The sequence below is a fragment of the Elephas maximus genome, chromosome 10, assembly GCF_024166365.1.
Source record: "Elephas maximus indicus isolate mEleMax1 chromosome 10, mEleMax1 primary haplotype, whole genome shotgun sequence".
Lineage (NCBI taxonomy): Eukaryota > Metazoa > Chordata > Mammalia > Proboscidea > Elephantidae > Elephas > Elephas maximus.
The window spans coordinates 34597631-34621433 of record NC_064828.1 but is presented as its reverse complement, the minus strand read 5'-3'; the positions used below and the strand labels follow the sequence as shown (position 1 = coordinate 34621433).

The 23803-nt window shown below is 41.5% G+C and overlaps 2 protein-coding genes across 3 annotated transcripts in view; one reads left to right on the top strand and one right to left on the bottom strand.

Moving 5' to 3' along the window:
* The first annotated feature begins 250 nt into the window (after nucleotides 1-250).
* On the top strand, nucleotides 251-9030 carry HOMEZ (homeobox and leucine zipper encoding). Of its 2 annotated transcripts, none has more exons than XM_049898708.1 (2): nucleotides 251-462; nucleotides 5548-9030. In XM_049898708.1, the coding sequence occupies exons 1-2, from the start codon at nucleotides 423-425 to the stop codon at nucleotides 7107-7109; spliced, it is 1602 nt and encodes a 533-aa protein (XP_049754665.1). In that variant the 5' UTR covers nucleotides 251-422; the 3' UTR covers nucleotides 7110-9030. The 2 variants fall into 2 exon arrangements, with proteins under 2 accessions (XP_049754665.1, XP_049754666.1); XM_049898709.1 differs by having other exon boundaries at nucleotides 251-560.
* A 453-nt stretch (nucleotides 9031-9483) lies between these two features.
* RNF212B (ring finger protein 212B) overlaps nucleotides 9484-23803 on the bottom strand; it is a 28367-nt gene continuing 14047 nt past the window's right edge. Inside the window, exons 8-15 of the mRNA XM_049897965.1 lie at nucleotides 22304-22350; nucleotides 22028-22070; nucleotides 21773-21833; nucleotides 21265-21313; nucleotides 12889-12928; nucleotides 12490-12590; nucleotides 11763-11824; nucleotides 9484-9980 (exon numbers count right to left, since the gene is read on the bottom strand). Of these exons, the coding sequence (XP_049753922.1) occupies nucleotides 11763-11824; nucleotides 12490-12590; nucleotides 12889-12928; nucleotides 21265-21313; nucleotides 21773-21833; nucleotides 22028-22070; nucleotides 22304-22350 (403 nt within the window). The 3' untranslated portion in view covers nucleotides 9484-9980. The remainder of the gene's footprint in view (nucleotides 9981-11762; nucleotides 11825-12489; nucleotides 12591-12888; nucleotides 12929-21264; nucleotides 21314-21772; nucleotides 21834-22027; nucleotides 22071-22303; nucleotides 22351-23803) is intronic.

Genomic DNA, 23803 nt, shown 5'->3' with positions numbered 1-23803 from the left:
GCCGGTGTACTTCCACGGTTCGGCACCGATAGGATGAGGGTGGCCCCGCGGGGCAGCTTCCCTGCCCACGTACCCAATAGCCCACGCCGCCGGTGGCTCACGGAGCCAATAGCTGACTTCAGTCAAGGCCCGTACAGCCAATAGCCGACCCAGTACGTTCCGCCGGTGACCGCCGGCCTGCGTCCACCAATCAGAACTCGGGCCACCCTGGCACCGCCCCTAGGCGCGCGCCCCACCCATCCGCCCCGCCTCCAACTCGCTCGAGCAGGGCTGGGCTAGACGGGCGCGCTCTCGGGGGCGGGGGGGGGTCAGTCCCGGTCCGGGCCCTCCGCACGGGTGGGCTCGGAGGAGGCCGCGCGGGGCAGCAACCTTACTCTCATTCCGGAGGCCCCCTGCCCCCTCTTCCCCTTTCCCCCCGGCCCATGGTGCGAGGCTGGGAGCCGCCGCCGGGGCCGGACTGCGGTGAGTGATCCCCAGCTCCTTCGACTTCCCCTCCCAGACCCTCTACGATCCCCGACCTCCGGAGCCCCATCCCCGCGCTGGAAGGAGGAGAATTCTAGGTTCGAAGCCGCCGGCGCTCCCTCCTTTCTCTTGTGGACTTTGCGGCTCCCTGTTGTATCTGGGGTAGGGTGAGTGGGTGTGTAAGGAGGGGGAGGCTGGGTTGGTACGCCCTTGAAGAGGGGAAGATTGAGATTCGCCTGCTCTTCGGGGCTCATCGCCCCAAGTGTAGCAACTTTTTGTTCTCTGACCCAGTTCAGAGCCTCCTAGACTGCTTGTGAAATGGAGGACAGGAGAAACGTTTCCTTCCCAGGCCTACCCCCCCCCCCATGGCTACTTCCTGGCGACCTCAACACACGTACCTGGCCTTCTGGGGAGCAGTGACCTTTGGGAATGAAGGGTTAACAAGAAACTGCCCCTTCTCACCCTAACCAGCCATACTCAGAAAACCAGCCAGGAAAGTGAGAACTCGAGTCCTCAGAGGTTCCTGGTGTTGCGTCCTCATCTGAGACTTCTAAACTGAAAGAAGACTCAAGATGAGACCTACTTGGTAATGTGGGCCCAAATCAGATCTTTTATCCTGTGAACCTACTTCTCGCCATACACTGGAAGCCCTTTTATGTTATATGATGAGGATTGGTAGATGGCAGTAATCAAAACAGAGTTGGGAATTTAAAAAAACGACGCCTATATATCTTAAACATAATTAAAAGTACATTCATTTCACCAATATTTTGGTATAGTGCCAAGATGGTTTCTTTGTGTAAGTCTAAGTCGGCTGATTGGTGTTCCCAGTTGTCTTTCTAGTATAAACTACAAGAGTGATTCTGAAACCCTGAGAACTTTTAAAATCTACCAATGCCAGGACCCCAGTCCAAACTAACACAAAAAGGGAAAACGGGGCCTGGCTTTTTTTTTTTTTCCTTCAGTTTCCCAGGTAATTCTAATTTGCAGTCTTACAGATGAAAGCCTCTATGTACTATACCCATAATATATCATCTGTGATTCCAGTTTTGGTTTTAAGATTCCCCCTTCCCAATCTTTTACAATTGTCTTGCTCACTCCCAATTCAACAATTATAAAAATGTATTCCCCGTTGTGTCATGTCTAAGTCAGCATTTGACTTAGTTTTCACAGGAACGGTTTTTAATGCAGTAATTTTTTTCACAGGTTTATGTGGTATTTAATTACATTATAGAAATACAGGAAAAGCTTCTGGCATAAGCAGGTGTGGAATCACAACTAGCCTAAGCACACAGGGCAGCTTGAGGAAGCAGGCTGAAGCAGATTTTGTTGCAGTATAGTCTACTAGCCTCTAGTATTCAGTGCACCATGGGTATCACTCATGTAATCCAGTGGGTCACCAGGCTTCTGACCCTGTTGAATACCCCTGCCTTCCACTCTCTCCAACTAATACCACTAATCCCTTCTAGGCTTATTCAAATTCTCGAGTCCTCCATCCACTTTTTCCATTCATTCACATCAACATGTTTGTTCATCTTTAAGTGATTACCATTATTGCCTTAAAATTGGAAGCCATAAAGCAGAGGTTTTTAACTTGGGCTCCTGGCAGACAATGACCAACCCCCTGAGATTATTTATAATGTATAAGTGTGAATGTTTATTGTGAAAGGGTAGTCATAACTTTCTAAGAGTCCATAACTTTTCTCTCTCAGAGGGATTCATGATCCAAAAGTTAAGAACCATATAAATTGAATACCACTAGTTCTTTCAGATACTTAAAACTGTATCACCCAAACACATTTCAGGCAGCATGTCAATTCTTCTGGAATAAATGTTTGGGGAGCTTAGAAGGATCATGTCTATTGCCCCACTTTGACCGTCTCCTACTTTAACCATAAGCCTAGGCTTGAGCCTAAAGTTCTAAAGTCCTTTTTTTCCTCAGACTGTGTGAAGAATGCCTAGACTGCAAGCTTAAGGTAGCCCCTTTTCTGCCATACACCCAGGGGTGTGGAAGGCCTGAGGGGAATTCCTTCTGGGTGTTATACTGATTCCATATTTCTTATTAGTGACTTTAAGTAATAGTAGAACATATTTGGCATAGTATCCTTTGTTAAAGATTATATCCTTATTAAGGATACAGATTTAGTAATTACTCAGAATGGACCGCCCCCCCGCCCCAATCACCTCTGCCCTAGAAGTCCTTCTTCAGCTTTGAGTCTTTTCTTTTTCTACCTAATCCAGAATGGAGGCATGAGAACATAAGACACTGTGGTATGTTCGTTGTGGTTTTGATTACTGTAGGGTACCTGCCCCACTTGTGACAGTTCTCATGAGCCACTCTGATTGTAGTTTCCTCCTATTTCAAAGCCAGATTCTTCTAGGGAGGTACCAGCTATATAGCTGCCCCTTGATTTAAGCCATCCTTCTGTTTCAGGAAATCTTCCACAACTTGTGCTTTCTGTAAGTGAAAACTGCGGCTGTATACCATACACTAAATATATTATTTGCATTACTGCATGCTACACTGAAATATCAAGCTGACGCCATGAGAATCTAAAGGGTATCAAATAAATAACATGAATGAAAGCAAAATGCCTCCTTGTAGGCTTGTAGCTGTGCCTGCCTTGTGTTCCTGTCTGGCAGTTTTCATCGTCACACTGGACAGCTTCATTCCTTACACTACCTTTCCTCATATCTAACGTGTTATTGTGTCCTTATGGAACAGTTTATATGAGGGTAAGTAGATGTCAAGTGTTGCAATTATGAAGTACTCTTCAGCCTGGATTTGGCGGTGGTCCTGCTGGGCCACAACTTCTTGATGATGGTGTAGCACCAGGCCATGCAAGTAATCCATCAGAGGCCACTCAGCTGGGCCAAGGATGAACCTGGGAGGAGAAAGGTGGAACTACCACATTGGTAATGCAGCTGGTAATCAAAAAGGATTTATCCCCACATTGTGGCATCAACTTTCCATAGCAGTGGTTTTCATACTTTTGTTACAGCTGCAAAATCCATTCTGAAATTGTATCCAAATCCCAAAGTACAGAAAATATAAAAATACAGATACCCTGGTTTCCTCCACTTCTAGTTAGAACTCTGCAAAAGCAGACTGAAAGCAGTAATTTTTAAGGACTCAGTTTTTGTCTACTTGTCTAGGAGGAGCATTTACCTTGTATCAAAATCACCCTATGAAGCTGAAGTAAGGATAAAAGCTGTTTACTGAGCGTTTACTTTGTTTCTAGGCATAATGTCAAGTGCATCTTTTCACTTAGTCACAACAAACTGGCAAGGTAGATACTGTGATTACCTCCTTTTTTCTGATAGGAAACTAAGGCTTAGAGAGATTAAACAACTTGCCCAGAATACAACAGCATTCTAGAAAGTGGCAGATCACTGTCTCTAAGCAGCTCCTTATGTCCTACCTACAGCAATTCGAATGCATCTAGCAGCACTTTGGAAGAAAGGCCTGGCAGTCTGCCTCCTTGAAGATTACAGCCAAGAAAACCCTATGGAGCAATTCTACTGTGTTAACACACGGGGTACCATGAGTCAGAATCAACTTGACAGCAATGAATTTGGTTTTTGTTTTTATGCATGGTGCCTGGCACATAGTAGTTACCTGGTAAAAATACCCAACAGTTTACGCACACTCATCAGTGCCCCACTTTTTACACACGAGAACAATGAGGCTCATATAAATTCAGTAACTTGCCCAAGATCATACACCTTGTAAGTGGCAGAGCTGGGATTCAAACTCACAGGTCTGCCTTACTCAGGAATTGATATTTCTACCCATTATGCCATGCTACTTCTGTTTACCCCCTTATGGTTCTCTTTATCGCTTTTAGCATCTGCATGACCTTCAGTCTGTTAGATTTGTTTGTTAAAAGGGAATGGTGACATACATTTTTAAATGTTTCTGAATTTTTCTAATCATCCTATAAAATTCTTGGTATTACACCGCCCTATCTCTTAACTTTCTGGGCTTGAGATTTTCTCAGTTCATCTTGTGCATTTTAATAGGGATCCTGTCTCATCCATAACATATCAGAAGCAATATTCATAAACATAGATGGGATTCCTCTAAGAGTAAAGGGTGACACATGTGCTAAAGGGTCTCTAATGCCCACACGGGAAGCTGAGTTAAAATTCTATCAACAGAATTATTTTGGGGAATGACTTAAGCAGGCATTTCAGGAATGAACCAGAGTCAGGGGCTATTCCTACAGTCCCCACACCTGGAGCCCTGGAGTAGTGGTGCTGGTGGGTGGCTTGCAGGAGCTGGCCACAATTTATAATAGGCCTGTCCACCTGGACTTGAGAAGAAAGCTGGACCGAAGAGATAAGAGCAGCAGGCCTTTGGCCCTATGTGGGGAAAAAAAAAAAAATGTGGAAGGGGCTGTTAAAGTCTGAGGGCGCTTTCTGGGTTCCCTAGAGAAAGGCTGAGTAGCCAGAAAAGACAAAGGCTGGGGGAGGGGATAACCTTTGTTTGGAGGCTGACTTGGGGGAGGAAACATTTCCCTCTCTATCCTCACGTGACCAAAACCCAGGGGGAGTGAGCCCTACTTATCCAGAGCTCTGACCTATCTTTCATCCAGAGAGATGGGTTTAGGGTTTAAAGGTACTATCATTCCCCTCCCCCAACGCTCCACCACCAGGTTAAAAAGAGAAAGAAAATGGGTCAGGGGGCTGGGCAGAGGAACTGCTTGGGTCAGAGGGTGAGAGTTGGGGGATAACCTCCAGAAGTGAGGTAGAATTGGAAAGTAAAGGCTATACTAAGGTGTTTTTCTTAATCTCTAGAGACATTTTTTTCTTTTTGTGGTGACACTAGTCCTATGAGTTGGGGTAACTTCTGTAGACTTGTTTCCTCATATGTAAAAAAAAAAGTGGGACTTATATCAGGCGCTGATAATTTCCTAAGGTTATGAAAATTAAATGAGAAACAGTTAAAGCACTTTAAAAGCAATACAACTTGGCGCAAATAGGAAGTTGATTGTTTTGGTATCCCCCAGTTTATACAGTAGAAATTGGACAGTGTTCCAAAGAGAAGCCCTGGTGACTGAGCTGTTTCTCTTCTTGTTACAGCTATCTCTGACGAGCACACATCAGAAAACACCATGCCTCCTAATAAAGAGGCCGGCAGTCTTAATAGCTCCCCAGCGGGCCTCATCTGTCTCCCTCCAATCTCTGAGGAGCTACAGCTTGTGTGGACCCAAGCAGCCCAGACCAGTGAGCTGGATGACAATGAACACTTGCTACAAACTTTCAGCTACTTTCCCTATCCCAGCCTAGCAGACATTGCCCTCCTTTGCCTACGTTATGGGCTACAGATGGAGAAAGTCAAGACTTGGTTCATGGCCCAGCGCCTCCGGTGTGGCATCAGCTGGTCATCTGAGGAAATAGAAGAGACTCGAGCCCGAGTAGTGTACCATCGGGACCAACTCCATTTCAAATCTCTTCTCTCCTTTACTCATCACGCAGGGCGGCCCCCGGAGGAGGTGCCTCCTTCTCTTGGTGAGCCCACCCAGATGAAAGGATTGAAGGTAGAGCCTGAGGAATCCTCTCAGATACCACCAATGCCACTGAGTCACCAGAAAGTAAAGGAGCCCTTGAGGGCACATGGCAGTGGGGCGTTCCCTCATCAATCAGATTTTTGGCAGGATCTTCAAAGTAGTAGCCTCTCTAAGGAGCAGGCAGGAAGGGGTCCTGACCAGTCACATGGCCTAGGCACTGCTTCCTGGAACCACTCCACAACTGCCCACCAGCCACGTGCTCGGGAGAAGCCCTCACCATTCTCATTACTTGCCAGTAGTTGTAAGAAGGAGTCAGCATCTAGTGTGACTCCTTCCTCTTCCTCTACCTCCTCTTTCCAGGTACTAGCTAATGGAGCTACTGCTGCTTCTAAACCCCTCCAGCCGCTGGGCTGTGTCCCACAGCCACTGTCACCCAATGAGCAGGCACTACCCCCACATCTGGAGCCAGCCTGGCCCCAAGGGCTACAGCATAACTCCGTACCAGGTAGGGTTGGCCCTATGGAGTACCTTTCTCCTGATATGCAACGCCACCAGCGAAAGACCAAGCGCAAAACCAAAGAGCAGCTGGCTATCCTCAAATCCTTTTTTTTACAGTGCCAATGGGCACGGCGTGAGGATTACCATAAATTAGAACAGATCACTGGTTTACCTCGGTCTGAGATTATTCAGTGGTTTGGTGACACACGCTATGCCTTGAAGCATGGGCAACTGAAGTGGTTTCGGGACAACGTAGTACCTGGTGCCCCTGGTTTCCAGGACCCAACAATTCCCACACCATTGCCATCAGCCCGCTCCTTGAATGAATGGTCTGAGACTCCACCTCTGCCCATCCCCCCACCTCCACCAGATATACAGCCCTTAGAGAGGTACTGGGCAGCCCACCAACAGCTACGGGAAAGTGATATCCTTCAACTGAGTCAGGCGTCAAGACTTAGCACCCAGCAGGTACTGGATTGGTTTGCCTCTCGATTACCTGAGCCAGCTGAGGTGGTAGTTTGTCTAGATGAAGAAGAGGAAGAGGAGGAAGAAGAACTGCCTGAAGACGATGGGGATGAAGAGGAAGAGGAGGAGGAGGAAGATGACAATGATGATGATGTGATCATACAGGACTGAGAAGGGGGTCTGGGGGGAGGGGAGTCTGTTACTAAAAGATGAACTAATTTAGTAACTGTTTAAACAAAGAACCCACATTTTTTTAATTACCTTGTGGCAAAGAACTGAGAAGCTTTGTGTTCTTGGTGGTGGGGGATGGGGATGTAGGAAGGCTGGAGCAGAGAGGATGACCACAGGGCACAAAGTGAGGTGGGGATTAGACGGGCGGAAATCCAGGTCTCTAACCTCAACAAAGAGTGCTGAGGACCTGGTTCAAACTATGGGCTGGGAAACAACTCTTGCTATCTTTGTATCTGCTGCTTTCTTCCCTTAGTTTACCACAGAGACCAGACCTTGGCCCTACATCTATAGGAGGACTGGAACGGAGGAGTAAAAAAATTGACGATTCCAGTGCATCCGCCAGTCCCACCATTGTCCGTGGAATATGAGGCTGCCGTGCACCATTCCTTTCTCTCTGAGCACAAGTCCACGGATAATGCAGCTAAGAATCTCAATATATCCCAGTCTCTTCACATATCTTTCTTCTTCCTCATAACAACCTGACTCTGTGTTTTACCTGTTTCATTACTGAGTCACACAGCTAGCACAATGTTTTCGTTTTGGATGCTGGGACCACTTTGCCTTGTACCTTTATATCTTTTTCCAAAATCCCCTCTCTGTTCACTGTTTGTCTCAGGGTGAATCTTCTCCACGGAGCTTGTGAAAAAGTTTAATAATTGGGTGGGGAATAATTTAGACTGGATATTTATTGGAGGTGGGAATTAGAGGAGATGTCCTTAAAAGAAGTAGAATTAGGTTAGAGAGGGATAGAGGCGAGGGGATGATTTCTACTGGTAAGAAGGACAGTGGAGGTAGGCTCCAGGTTTGGTTTTACAATCCTGATACTACTTCCTGCCCTGCTTGCCAGAGACTGGTTTTTCATCTTTTTGGTGTTGGCTCAATTTTGTCCAGAGAAAAGACTTTTCCCTCTTTTATAGTGTCTGTCTTGAGAACAGAGGGACCATCATCTTTAACTGAATTATTAATGTTTTAGAATGGTTTTCATCAGTTGGGGCCAGATGTAAAGCAAATATCAATGGATAATTAACCATCTAAAAAGAGTGGAAGCCCCAAATTGGTAGAATAATAATAATAAAAAGGCCAAAAATAAAACTTTCTTTCTCCTCCACTTTGCTACTTAATATGGTTTAGGGATTGAGGGACCCAAATCCATTAACATTCTGACTTTTTTTTCAAACAGTCATTTAACAAAGTCGACTGACGAATTAAAGGAGTATCTATCAAAGAGTACAAAGGACCTGGGCTTGTTGGCAACCTGAAATACTACATAGCTCAGACCCAAGCCCTTTACAGAGGAATTTCAAAATTGGGGTATTTAGGAGATTCACATCTGACTTGTGGAACTAGCTGAGTTAAGATTCAGTCTTCACTCTGGATGTACAGTTAAGTTAAATCTGAAAGCCTTCCCAGCTTAGCATATATATATATATATATATTTTTTTTTTCCTGTTTTGAAGGGGCAGGACATGTTGAGGTCCATCAAAATAACAAAAACAGTGTTTACAAAGCAGTAGGTCAGCATCTATCACCAGACATATAATTTCCCAGTCACCAGATGGTAATGATCAAAATTTCTGAGGCTTCATCAGTGACAAAGATACAACAGTCTTGGAGGTGACTCCACCTTGTACAAAAGAGAAAGTGTCTAGGAATGACATTAAAAATAATAAATTCAGAGTACCGGAAAGGGTAGTGGGATCCTACTTCAGCTGCTGGGTCATTCCCAAGACCTGCTAATGGCAGATGCCTGCTATCATGTTTTTCCACTATTTTTGCTTAAGGCCTGCCTGCCAGTGGCCCACCCATTTAATCCTTCATTTCTACCCCTTATTACTGAAAGTGAAATAAAGGTTTGACTTATCTCAATGGCAGTGCTTGCTCATTCCACCATTCTAGAGCTTGTAATAGCAATAGAACTGTAGTAACAATTTTATTATCCACATACTTTAGTAAGTTGTTATCATTTTGACAGAAAAGCAAATCAACATACAGGTAGTTCCCCGTTTCACAGTGAGGCTCTGTTCCGACAAGTAGTAAGTAGTAAGTCGGTTCTGGCATAAATGGAAATACTTTTTTTTTTCCTTTTAGTTTTCATTATTGCCTTTTATTATCAGTATCCTCTTAAATCTTTGAACATCTACAAGTAAACATCTGAGAATGATACCTCAGCAAATTATGTGCTGCAACCTATGTAGTACGTATTCCAATAAGATGTATAAAAAACAAAGATGGTCACAAGTGCCGTTCATTATAACTCAAACACGTCATAAGTCAGGGACTACCTGTATTTAATAATAACTAGATAAACAGGAAACAATAGGCAAATGGAAAAAGTACAAATTAGGACGAGGAACAGAGTCACTTGCTTGTTAATACTGGCAGTGGCAAAGTATATCCAAAGCTAAAAAATGAAACCCAGAAATGAAATATCATTGATGAGTATATTATCCCCTCCCCAAATGATGCTAAGAATTGTTTTTATAACCTTTGTTTCAAGTTGCTGGAAATGAACTATCTGTGTCTTGTGGGAGAAATACAAGCATCTTCCTGAAGCACTAGCCTTATACAAGGCCTGACCACTTCCCTGGGAGGGAATACAGGGTGTGTAAGGTAAAGATCAATTGGTACAGAGTGAATCCAGGAAACAAGGTAAGGGTACATTTTCCAAAGTCATCACCCCTAATGGGTTTTGGATGCCATGGTCCTTCAGCAGTATGTATAGATCAGACCTTGAAGATGGTCTGTCTGGAGGTGGTCCATGCTTCTCTCCCCACTGGCTAATCCCATCTGCCACTGTTGTTGGTAGACCATCTGCAGCAGAGGACAGGAAGGTAGATATGGGTGTTTATAACAAAAAGGGCAAGTAAGGTCCTCTGGAGCCATAGGACGAAGTTTACTGGGGCAATAAACTTCCCCATAGTTTTCTCCATTGCTTGATAACTTTTCCAAACTGAGAGTTGACGCATCTAGTCTGACGAAAGCTTTGTTGCTATGAAACTCTCTGGAACGTTTCAGTGGCTTAAAGCAGAATATTTCAAAATCAAACTATTTTGGAAAATTCAGAACATATGACTACCATACCAGAAATTAGTACTAGAGAGGTAAAATTCTTATACCTCTGGGGAGGTGGCACTTTCTCCAATAACTTTTTAAATAGTTTATTATGGAAATTATTAAAATAAAAAAGTAGTAGAGTATAATGAACTCCCATGTGCCCACCACCCAACTTCAACAAATAATAACTCATGGCCAGTCTTTAATTTCTACTCTCCCACTGCCCCCTCCACTGGATTATACTAAAGTAAAACCCAGACACCATTTAACTTCCCATCCATATACGTACATTTCATTATGAATCACCAAAAGATAAGGACTATTTTTAAAAACTTAACTACAATATCACACCTAAGAAGAGTGAATCCCTTAATATCAAACGTCCTGTCATTCAATTTTCCTCTCTCTCTCAAAGTCCCCCTCCCCCCCAGTTTATTTCAATCAGGATCCAGTTGGGGGCCTGTATTTGCAAATGGTTTAAACCCGATGGAACACAGTTCTACTCTGACATAAATGGAGTCTTCATGAGTCAGGGTTGACTCCATGGCAACTGGTTTATATGTCTCTTAAATTTTTTTAAATCTGTTTAATCCCTCCATTTGTGAGAATCTTAGGGAGGGATGTTATTGCCCCACTTTGTCTCCTAGAGCTCAGACCCTAATTTCTTGCTGACAAAAATAAAGCCTATTTGGAATATGACAGCAAAATATATACATACTTAGTATGAAGGAGCTGTCCCTGAGGTTACTAGGAGCTTGGAATGGAACCCAAACCCACCAAATCCACTGCCATAAAGTTGATTCCAACTCACAGCCACCCCATAGGGTTTCCAAAGCTGTAAATCTCTACAGAAGCACACTGCCACATATTTCTCCTGCAGAGCCACTGGTGGTTTCGAACTGCCGACCTTTCGATTAGCAGTTGAATGTTTTAACCACTGCGCCACCAGGGCTCCTTTTAGAATGGAAAAGGGACCTAAATATCCTCAAAGCCCAAGCTGCGAAAGTTAAAAGATGAGACTGGACTTTTTATTCAATAGAGCTCCTTACAGACCTCTCTTCTCGTTCCCATGCCCTCTTCCTCTTGTTGCATGGATCAGAATCACAGACCCATAAATTTACAAAATATCCTTGCTATCTCTGAAGAAGTAAAAGTGGTTTTTCCTAGTTCTAGCAGAATCTCCACCCAGAAGATACATTCCACTGAAAATGCTTTGTGGTGGAACTATTGGGAGTGTCAGTTGTTTCCACACACTTTTATTTCACCCTGCTGAAGACCTCTTAGTTTAAACACTCTTGCCACTATGTGATCTAATTTTTAAACCCCAAATCAGGAAGCTAATCTGACAGAAGGATAGAATCTTTGAAGTTGAGACCATTCTGGAAAATTGTGAACATATGGCTACTACATTTGAGACCCATGTCATTCTCCACTGGTTACATTTTACCAGCCTAACATGAGGCCAGAACAAGGCATTTTGTATGCAGGCCTAACTGTACATTTTTTATGCACAGACAAGTTAGACTGGTCAGGGCTTACCTACAGGAATGGTAGCTGGGAACCAGGAAGACCCTCTAGTGCGGTTCTGCTCTCCCTCTGACCTGAAGGATAGAATGGAATGGTGAAAGGTAATTTAACCTGGAGAGTTCCTCAGCAGTGTTACTTAGGGTCAGAGTAACTAGGTAGTTCTTAATTCGATGAATACCACTCAGAAGAGAAAAAGACTATGAGCTAAGCAATTTAAGAAGTGGGTTATAAAGTCCATTGTTTTCCTGTGAGGGCAGAGAGGTCTGAGATTTTGGTTTAACTATGAGTAGGAAGATGCAGAGACAATATAAAAACTTTGGTGAGATAGAGAGATGGACACCCCCTTATCAAGGGGACTGGTAGAAAAGGTACCTTAACTGAAAAACATGGGGAGAAAAAGGGATATTAGTTTTATAATTCTCATTCATAACTGAGCTCTAGCAATGTTCAACATAGGGATCGCAAAAAAAAAATTTTTTTTTAAGCCTAATCTTAGAGGCTAACTCAACTGGTGACAGGATAAGTGCTATTCAAGAAAAATCCAGAACCTCCACGGCCACTTCAAGGCTTATTGTTTGGCCAGTATGAAGGAAAAGGATGACTCTTGAATATTAAAGCACCAAACTGGAGACAGTGCTCTTTAGGACAAATCCCAATTCATTTTCACCTTGAAAATTTTGATCTTAGTACGTGTATAATGGTTGAAACTTCATTCCTTTGGGAATGCTATTTAACTTACCTGAATTGCTGGGGGTGAGGACTCTTGTGTGGTCTGAATCCCTATCATTTAGGGATGGTCTAAAAGGAAAAATCCCCTGTCCAGAGGAGGCAGATGAAGGTCTAAGAAGAGAAAATAAGAGCATCAGCAGAGAAAAGGAAAGATAAAAAGAAGTATTTAAGAGAAGGGCCTATTATATATACCAGAGAAGAAAAACATCCCCTGCTTTCAACTGAGAATAAAATCAAATAACTCAGGTGTAGATTAGACACAGTACTATTCAACCTTCTCTTCTGTTTAGGAGGCAGATTATAAACTTCAGTGGTAAAGGCCGATGGAGAAGTAACCCCAAGGTTGTCAGCAGATTGTCAGTGTGAACAGATCCCAAATGAAAGGAGGCAAAGCGTTAGCATTACTTACCTATAAGATAGGCTGTAAGTGGAAGCTGGTGAAGGGGTTTCTGCAAAGTATAAAAAAGCCTGTGAGATAACCCAGACTGGAACAATAGATTCAGATATACTGGGTAGTAAGGCAAAGGAACTGAAGTACAAGATTTTAGTGCCTGTGTTAGGCTTGGGGGCTAACAGCAAGTGAAAAAACTCAAGAATTACCTAGCAGTGTCTCATAAAGGTGCTTTCCTCTCCCTTTTATGAGCCTGTGGACCAGGATCTGTGACTGCCTTGACGTGCTACAATATATCTGTGCCTTGGTGTCCCCTCTGAGATGGAGACTATCAGGAAGAATGGCTAAATATAAAGGCTCACTAAATTGGTTAGGAGTGACATCAGCAAAAACACTGGCATAAGGACCTCTGAAAATTCTCTCCTGCATAAAAGCAATGAGAACACTGGCAAAAATTGTTAGACTAAACATTTTCCAGAACTCTGGAAATTAACTAAGGGCTTGTAGGATTCTAACCCAAACCAAACCAAACCTGTTGCTGTTGGGTCAATTCTGACTCATAGCAACCCTCTATAGGACAGAGGAGAACTGCCCTATAGGGTTTCCAAGGCTGTAATCTTTACTGAAAAACCCTGGTGGCATAGTGGTTAAGAGTTACGGCTGCTAACCAAAAGGTCGGCAGTTCAAATTCCTCAGGTGCTCCTTGGAAACCCTGTGGGGCAGTTCTACTCTGTCCTATAGGGTCGCTGTGAGTTGGAATCAATTTGACAGCAGTGGGGTTTTTTTTTGTTAATCTTTACGGAAGCGGACTAAGCCTTCAGTTAGCAGCCTAGCACTTACCACTGAATCACCAGGACTCCTTTGCAGGATGCTAAGGAATGTTTGTTTATTCAAGAAAGAATAGCTGAATGTCAGTAAGAACTGCAAGCTTTGTGGTCTTTTAACTTGTTCTGTTCTCATCTATTCTGCAATAGCCTTGAAAACCAACAGCCTGCAATCACAGAGAAAATCAACAGTCTGGCAGTCACCAAATGGGGCAGAACAGGGTTGGAGATCCTTCAAGGCCTCACTCCCAAAGAACTGTCATTATTTGATCAGTTTTGTGGTTACCTGGAAGACCTCACTTGCAAGGCTGTCTTTATTTGATCTGACTTGTTGTTCAGAGCTCACCAAATGCAAAAAGCCTTTTCCCCAGGGACGTTTGTTGAAAACTATCAGAGGCAATTGTTTAGGCTGCCAGAGAATGTGGATATCACTTGGGGGAAACACTGGCTAACCAAAAGCATAAAAGGAAAAACTGGGAAGGAGCTGCCCATAGCAGCTCTGAAAAGCTCTGACATCCTTGGGACTCTAGAAGGCCATGTGCATGCCCAGGGCTGTGCACATGCTCAGGAAAGCCCTGAGGATGCTCTAAGTGCTCACCATACACTGTCTTTCAGGCTCTGTACAAGCAGGAAGTGAAGGTTAAAGGTGGAGCTGTCAACTGCCTGGATGAGTACTGAGGGCACAACCCAAAAAACACAGAGTTCCTTGGCAAAGACTAAGAGACATATTGATTCTTAAGTGTTTAAAGAAATCTCTGTCTAACCATTAGGTAATCAATAAGCTAACTGAGTAGGGACTTCAGTGATCACACATGTCAAAGAATACGAAGTTCACAAAATTAGTTTAAAAACAAACAATAACAACAAAAACAAACCTAAGGAAGGGGTAGAATCTGATTTCTACAGTTGCCATATTATTTAAAATGTCCAATTTTCAACAAAAAAAAATTATGAGACATTAAAAAAAAAAAAGAAACTATGGCCTATACATAGGGATAAAAAAATCAATAGAAACTGTCCCTGAGGAAGTGCAGCATTGAATTTATTAGACAAAGACTTTAAGTTGGCTATTTTAAGTATGTTCACGTAACTAAAGGGAAACCACATATAAAGCAGTCAAAGTATGAGAATGGTGTCTCACCAAATAGAATATTAATAAAGAGAAGTATACAGAAAATAACCAAATAGAACTTTCAAAGTTGAAAAGTATAATAACAGAAATGAAAAATTCACTAGCGGACCTATCAGCAGATTTGAGCAGGCAGAAGAAAGAATCAGCAAACTTCAAAATAGGTCAGTTGAGATGATCCAGTCTGAGAAACAAAAAGGAAAAAATAATGAAAAAAAAAATGAACAGAGCATTGGAGACCTTGATGGGATACCAGCAAGCATACTAACATACACCAATGAGAGTTCTAGAAAAAAAGGAGAAAGGGGAAAAAAGAATACTTAAATAATGGCTGCAAACTTTCCAAATTGGATGAAAAACAATAATCTACACATAAAGAAAGTTCAACCAACTCTAAGTAGATAAACTAAGAGATAAACTAAGAGATAAACTAAGAGATCAACATTCAGACACATCATAATCAAACAGATGAAAGACAGAATCTTGAAAGCAGCAAAAGAGAAGCCACCCATCACATACAAAGGATCCTCAGTAACACTGATTTCTCAGCAGAAACCAAGGAGGCCAGAACACAGTAGATAACACAAAGTGCTGAAAGACTGTCAACCAAGAATTCTATACCCAGCAAAACTATCCTTCAAAATGGAGAAATCAAGGCGTTCCCAGATTAACAGAAACTGAGGGAATTTGTCACTAGCAAACATGCCCTCAAAGAAATACTAAGGAAGTCCTTCAAGCTTAAATGAAAGGACGCTAGAAAGTAACACAAATCTACAGAAAAAAAATGAAGAGCATCGGTAAAGGTAAGTAAACCAAAAACCCAAACCCACTGCTGTTGAGTTGATTCCGACTCATAGCAACCCTACAGGACAGAGTAGAACTGCTCCATAGGGTTTCCGAGGCTATGGAGACTGCCACATTTTTCTCCCATGGAGTGGCTGGTGGGTTCAAACCACCAACCTTTTGGTTAGCAACCTAGGGCTTAACCACTGTGCCACCAGAGCTCCTTATAAAGGTAACTACATAGATAAGTTTAAAGGACAGTATAAATATATTTTTTGTTTGTAACTTTTTTCTCCTATCTGATTTAAAAGACAACTGCATAAAGCAATCACTAAATCTGTGTTGACAGGCACACAATTTTAAAATATAATCTGTATGACAGTAACAGCACAAAGGAGGGGAGACAGAAAGGAAATATATAGTTTTTGCATGCTACTGAAATGAAATTAGTATTGATCTGAAATAGGTTGTTATAAAATTAAGATGTTAATTGTAATCCCCAGGAAACCACTAAGAAAATATCTAAAAATACAGTAAATGACAAGGGAACTAAAATGGTACATTAGAAAACATCTATTTAACACAAAAGAAGGCAATAATGGAGAAACCGAGCAACAAAAAGATCAAGGCACATAGAAAACAAATAAAATGGCAGAAGTCTTTGCTTTTCAGTAATAATATTAAATGTAAATGGACTAAACTCACCAAATAAAATCCAGAAAGAACAAAAAACATGATCCAATAAAAAGACTCACTTTAGATTCAAAGACAAATAGGCTAAAAGTGAATGCATGGAAAAAGATATTCCATGCAAACAGTAAACAAGAGAGCTGTGGTAGCTATTTAATATCATATGAAATAGACTTTAAGACAAAAATTGTTACCAGAGACAAAGAAGAACATTATCTAATGATCAAAGCATCAAGAAGATATAAACATATATGCACCTAACAACAAAGCCCCAAAATAACACGAAGCAAAAACTGACAAATATGAAGGGGAAAACAAACAATAAAACAATAATAATACGAGACTTTGATACCTCACTTTCAATAACAGGTAGAACAACGAGACAGAAGATCAGCAAATTTGAACAACATACACCAACTAGACCTAGCAGACACCTGTAGACTACGCTACCCAATAATAGAATGCACATTCTTCTGACATGCACATGAAACATTCTCTAGGATAGATCATGTTAGGCCATACATTTAAAAAGATTGAAATCTTAAAAAGTATGTTCTCCAGCCACAATGGAATGAAATTCGAAATCGGTAACAAGAAAATTTGGAAAACTTACATATATGCAGAAAGTATAAACAACACACTATAAACAGCTAATGGGTCAAAGAAGAAATCACAAGGGACATTAGAAAATACAGAGATGAATGAAGATAAGAACACAACATACCAAAACTTATGGGATATGGTAAAAATAGTGCTAAGATCGAAATTTATAGCTGTAAAATATACATTAAAAAAAAAGATAATCTTGAATCAATAACCTAATTTTCCACCTTGAGAAGCCAGAAAAAGAAGAGTAAACTAAACCCAAAAAAGGAGAAGGAAAGAAATGATACAGATTAGAGCACAAATAAATGGAACAGAAAATAAAATCATCCAAACCAAAAGTTGGTTCTTTGGAATAATCAAAAATCTTCAGCTAGACCTATCAAGAAATAAAGAGAGAAGACTCAAATTACTAAAATCAGGAATGAAAAAGGGGACATTACTACCAACCTTACAGAGATAAACTGTCTAGAACATCTACATTTTTCAAAAGGATGAATGTGGAGGAATTGGCAAGAGTCTATTTGGTGAATTTCAAAAATGGTAACTCAGGTCTCTTGATCTGGGAATTTCAAGTTTACTGCTTGTAAACAAAAAAAAAAGAGGGTAAATCTTTCTGATAAAGTATTCTCTAGGGACTGGCTAATGCCCTTGAACACGTAATAACAGCAATAGTTACAAGGAGAAAGAGACAAGAAATTAAATGGATCCATATTTCTTCATTGGAACACTTTTATGTTTAATACAAAATGAAGAAGCCAGACTATCCTTCAGGTTAACATAATGGGCATCTAGCTAAACTTCTTTTCAGACCCTAACTTCTACTGCCATCTTGTGGCAATGTTTAAAATCCAAGTCAATTATTTTACTCAAAATTTATGTTCCTCTCCAGACCAGAGGATTTCAATGACTTCCTAAGTGCTTACACTTTTATTTTCCCCTTATCAGTTTTGAGAACAGAAATACTATTATTTAAAAACATGTAATCCCCCATGTGTCTGTCAGTTTGTCGTTCTGTGGGGGCTTGCGTGTTGCTGTGATGCTGGAAGCTATGCCACCGGTATTCAGATAGCAGCAAGGTCACCCATGGAGGACAGGTTTCAGCTGAGCTTCCACACTAAGACAGACGAGGAAGAAGGACCCGGCAGTCTACTTCTGAAAAGCATTAGCCAGAAAACCTTATGAATAGCAGCGGAACATTGTCTGATATAGTGCTGGAAGATGAGACCCCCAGGTTGGAAGGCACTCAAAAGATGACTGGGGAACAGCTGCCTCCTCAAAGTAGAGTTGACCTTAATGATATGGATGGAGTAAAGCTTTCGGGACCTTCATTTGCGGATGTGGCACGACTCAAAATGAGAACAAACAGATGCAAACATCCTTTAATAATCACAACCTGGAATGTACGAAGTATGAATCTAGGAAAATTGGAAATTGTCAAAAATGAAATGGAACGCATAAACATTGATATACTAGGCATTAGTGAGCTGAAATGGACTGGTATTGGCCATTTTGAATCAGACAATCATATAATCTACTATGTTGGGAACGACAACTTGAAGAGGAATGGTGTTGCATTCATCGTCAAAAAGAACATTTCAAGATCTATCCTGAAGTACAACGCTGTCCGTAATAGGATAATATCTATACGCCTACAAGGAAGACCAGTTAATACAACTATTATTCAAATTTATGCACCAACCACTAGGGCCAAAGATGAAGAAATAGAAGATTTTTATCAGCTGCTGCAGTCTGAAATTGATTGAACATGCAATCAAGACGCATTGATAATTACTGGTGATTGGAATGTGAAAGCTGGAAACGAAGAAGGATCGGTAGTTGGAAAACATGGCCTTGGTGATAAAAACAATGGCGGAGAAGGAATGATAGAATTTTGCAAAACCAACGACTTCATTGTAAATACCTTCTTTCACCAACATAAACAGAGACTATACACATGGACCTCGCCAGATGGAATACACAGAAATCAAATTGACTACATCTGTGGACAGAGACAATGGAAAAGCTCAATATCATCAGTCAGAAAAAGGCCAGGGGCCGACTGTGGAACAGACCATCAATTGCTCATATGCAAGTTCAAGCTGAAACTGAAGAAAATCAGAGCAAGTCCACGAGAGCCAAAGTATGACCTTGAGTATATCTCACATGAATTTAGAGACCATCTGAAGAATAGATTTGACGCACTGAACACTAGTGACCGAAGACCAGGTGAGTTGTGGAATGACATCAAGGACATCTTCCACGAAGAAAGCAAGAGGTCACTGAAAAGACAGGAAAGAAAGAAAAGATCAAGATGGGTGTCAGACGAGACTCTGAAACTTGCTTTCAAACGTCGAGCAGCTAAAGCAAAAGGAAGAATTGATGAAGTAAAAGAACCGAACAGAAGATTTCAAAGGGTGGCTCAAGAAGACAAAGTAAAGTATTACAATGACATGTGCAAAGAGCTGGAGATGGAAAACCAAAAGGGAAGAACATGCTCGCATTTCTCAAGCTGAAAGAAGTGAAGAAAAAATTCAAGCCTCGAGTTGCAATAGTGAAGGATTCTATGGGGAAAATATTAAACGACACAGGAAACACCAAAAGAAGATGGAAGGAATACACGTAGTCATTATACCAAAAAGAATTAGTCGATGTTCAACCATTTCAAGAGGTGACAGATGATCAGGAACCGATGGTACTGAAGGAAGAAGTCCAAGGTGCTCTGAAGGCATTGGCAAAAAAACAAGGCTCCAGGAACTGATGAAATATCAATTGAGATGTTTCAACAAACAGATGCAGCGCTGGAGGTGCTCACTTGTCTATGCCAAGAAATATGGAAGACAGCTTCCTGACCAACTGCCTGGAAGAGATCCATATTTATGCCTATTCACAAGAAAAGTGATCCAACTAAATATGGAAATTATAGAATATCATTAATATCACATGCAAGCAAAATTTTGCTGAAGATCATTCAAAAACGGCTGCAGCAGTACATTGACAGGGAGCTGCCAGAAATTCAGCCCGGTTTCAGAAGAGGACGTGGAACCAGGGATATCATTGCTTGATGTCAGATGGATCCTAGCTGAAAGCAGAGAATACCAGAAGGATATTTACCTCTGTTTTATTGACTATGCAAAGGCATTTGACTGTGTGGATCATAGCAAATTATGGGTAACACTGCAAAGAATGGGAATTCCAGAACACTTAATTGTGGTCACGAGGAACCTTTACATAGATCAAGAGGCAGTTCTTCAGACAGAATAAGGGGATACTGATTGGTTTAAAGTCAGGAAAGGTGTGCGTCAGGGTTGTATTCTTTCACCGTACCTATTCAACCTGTATACTGAGCAAATAATCCAAGAAGCTGGACTATACGAAGAAGAACAGGGCATCAGGATTGGAGGAAGACTCATTAACAACCTGCATTATGCAGATGACACGACCCTGCTTGCTGAAAGTGAAGAGGACTTGAAGCATTTACTAATAAAGATCAAAGACCACAGCCTTCAGTATGGATTGCACCTCAACATAAAGAAAACAAAAATCCTTACAACTGGACCAATGAGCAACATCATGATAAACGGAGAAAAAATTGAAGTTGTCAAGGATTTCATTTCACTTGGATCCACAATCAACAGCCATGGAAGCAGCAGTCAAAAAATCAAAAGACGCATTGCACTGGGTAAATCTGCTGCGAAAGACCTCTTAAAAGTGTTGAAGAGCAAAGATGTCACCTTGAAGACCAAGGTGAGCCTGACCCAAGCCATGGTATTTTCAATCACATCATATGCATGTGAAAGCTGGACAATGAATAAGGAAGACCGAAGAAGAATTGACACCTTTGAATTGTGGTGTTGGTGAAGAATATTGAATATACCATGGACTGTCAAAAGAACGAACAAATCTGTCTTAGAAGAAGTACAACCAGAATGTGCCTTAGAGGCAAGGATGGCGAGACTGCGTCTTACATACTTTGGACATGTTGTCAGGGGGGATCAGTCCCTGGAGAAGGATATCATGCTTGGCAGAGTACAGGGTCAGTGGAAAAGAGGAAGACCCTCTACGAGATGGACTGACACTGTAGCTGCAACAATGAGCTCAAGCATAACGATGATTCTAAGGATGGTTCAGGACCGGGCAGTGTTTCATTCTATTGTGCATAGGGTCTCTAGGAGTCGGAAGCGACTCGACGGCACCTAACAAGAACAGAAACATGTAATATATGCCTGGATACCTGGTATCACTGACTAGAAAGAACAAAGTGAAACAGCATTATGTTATGCACAGAAAAACAGAAATGTGTTTAAAATTTGCTGGTATCTGTACAGACTATGTCGGTTTCTGACATGTTTTTTTTCTTCTCACCAATGTAAGAGTCTCTGGGAGTGCTCCTTCCCTGCAGGCATCTAACTCCCTGCTGGGCAGATAATAAACATCAGTTAATAAATATATCCCATTTCCCTGGCTTTCCATATGCCCTCCTATTTCTCTGTATCTGCACGTTTAAGCAAATATTGTTCTCTCAGGGTGGGCAAGTCAAAGAAGGACTCCCACTTTATTATTTGCAAAACAAACTCGATAAAACCAAAAACCAAAACCAAACCCACTGCCATCGAGTCGATTCTGACTCATAGCGGATGATGGACACCATTAATTCAGTCCTTGAACATTCCCACTGCTTTTACTCCTATACTTAGTCTCTGTGTCAGCTTCTAACATCATATCTCCATTGCTAAAAGAAAATAGGGTCCAAGCAATGGTATCAGATAACTTATGCCAAAACCAATTTACCTTTAAGATTCTTGACTTAAACCTTCACTTTCCTTCAGCATTAGAAACCTCAATCTGGAAATATAAGGTGAGTATTACTTACTTGTCCCAAGCTACCAAAGCCAGCCACTCTATAAGGGGTAGACTCCACTGAAGAGGACCGACTGTATAAGGAGAAAAACAAAAACAAACAAACAAACAAAAAACTGGTGTTAAACTTCTACAGAGACACAAAGTTTCCTCAGTACCAATCTCAGCCACATGTAGTCTGTGATGCCAGAAGCCATGCCACCGGTATTCCTTTCATTTACCAACTGTGCCAATGGTTTTAATGTTGCTGTGCAGGCTTAATACTCACCTGACCACTTGGCTACTATGCTGAGAACTGGGTCGTGGAGTAACTGAAAGAGAATAAATGGCAGAATGAAAAGTTGCCATCAATGGCACACCCTCCCTTGCCTGGCCAATCTGTTGGCCTGCCTTTGCAAGTAGCTATCTGGTTGTATGATGTTTTTGTATCACACATAAGATTAGGAAAATCACATTATGGTCTCTAAGAAGAAACAATCTTTCAAATGGGGAAAGGATATTATTCATCTCACACAGATATCTGGGCAAAAAAAAAGTTCCCTACCTGACTGTGATGGGGAGGTGATGCCCACTGGTCGAGGTGTGGTTGACCTGCAAGAAAAAAAAAAAAAAGGCAGTTCTTATCTTGCTAAGCAGAAGTTAATTGCCACCTCAGAGGATCAATCAGATCATTGTTTATAAAAATAAAAGTTCTTCTCTGAGCACAAAGTGCTTACTTTCAGATATTACAGGTGTTACCTCAAAAATATGGAAGCAAAGTTTCCTTATGAGACACCTGTACTCTTCCAACTGTTGGAGTGAAGCCTTCTACACTTCTCTACTGACCATATAGAAGTAGATCTGAAATACTCCTTTCTTCCCTCTCTTGGTGCCTTATCAATTACTTTCAACCTCACATAACTATCCATTTGTCCATCCATTCATAAACCCACCATTCCCTCACTCCCTCTATCCTCTTTATCAGTTATTTAGTGCCCACCGTGTTCTGGATCCTGACATTAGGAAGGTAAATAGAATAAGGTTCCTATCTTTGAGAGGCACAAGGCTATACTATGGAAGACCAAAAAAAAAAAAAATCAGTGTAATGTTTAAGGGCTATAATAGGTGTATCATGGGTAAAAAAGTATAAAAGAACACTACTGTAACTTTTGTGAGGGCAAGGGCCATGTCTCTCTTTATTCACCAATGCAGGGCTGATATTAAAAATATTTAACAACTGGTAGGGCACAGGCCCGCCACTTGTCTGTCGGTTCGTCATACTGTGGTGGTTTGTGTGTTGCTGTGATACTGAAAGCTGTCACTGGTATTTCAAATAAAAGCATGGTAGACAGGTTTCAGCAGAGCTTCTAGACTAAGACAGACTGGGAAGAAGGACCTGGTGATCTACTTTGAAAAAATTGGCCAGTGAAAACCTTAATGAATAGCAATGGAACATTGTCTGATATGCTGTCGGAAGATGAGCCCCTCAGGTTGGACAATACTCAAAATACTACTGGGGAAGAGCTGCCTTCTCAAAGTAGAGTTGAACTTAATGACATGGATGGAGTAATGCCTTCCAGACTTTCACTACCTGGTGTGCCATGACTCAAAAAGAAGAAACAGCTGCAAACATCCATTAATAATTGGCACATGGAAGGTACAAAGTACGAACTAAGGGAAATTCAAAGTAGTCAATAATGAAATGGAACGCTTGAAGACTGATATAAGTGAGCTGAAATGGACTGGTTTTGGCCATTGTGAATCAGACAATCATATGGTCTACTATGCTGGGAATGACAAATTGAAGAGAAACAGCATTGCATTCATTGTCAAAAAGAACTCTTCAAGATCTATCCTGAAATACAACATTGTCAGTAACAGGATAATATCCACACACCTACAAGAAAGACCAGTTAATATGACTATTATTCAAATTTATGCACCAACCACTAATGCCAAAGATGACGAAACTGAAGATTTTTTACCAACTTCTGCAGTCTAAAATTGATCAAACATGCAATCAAGATGTATTGATAATTACTGGTGGCTGGAATGCAAAAGTCTG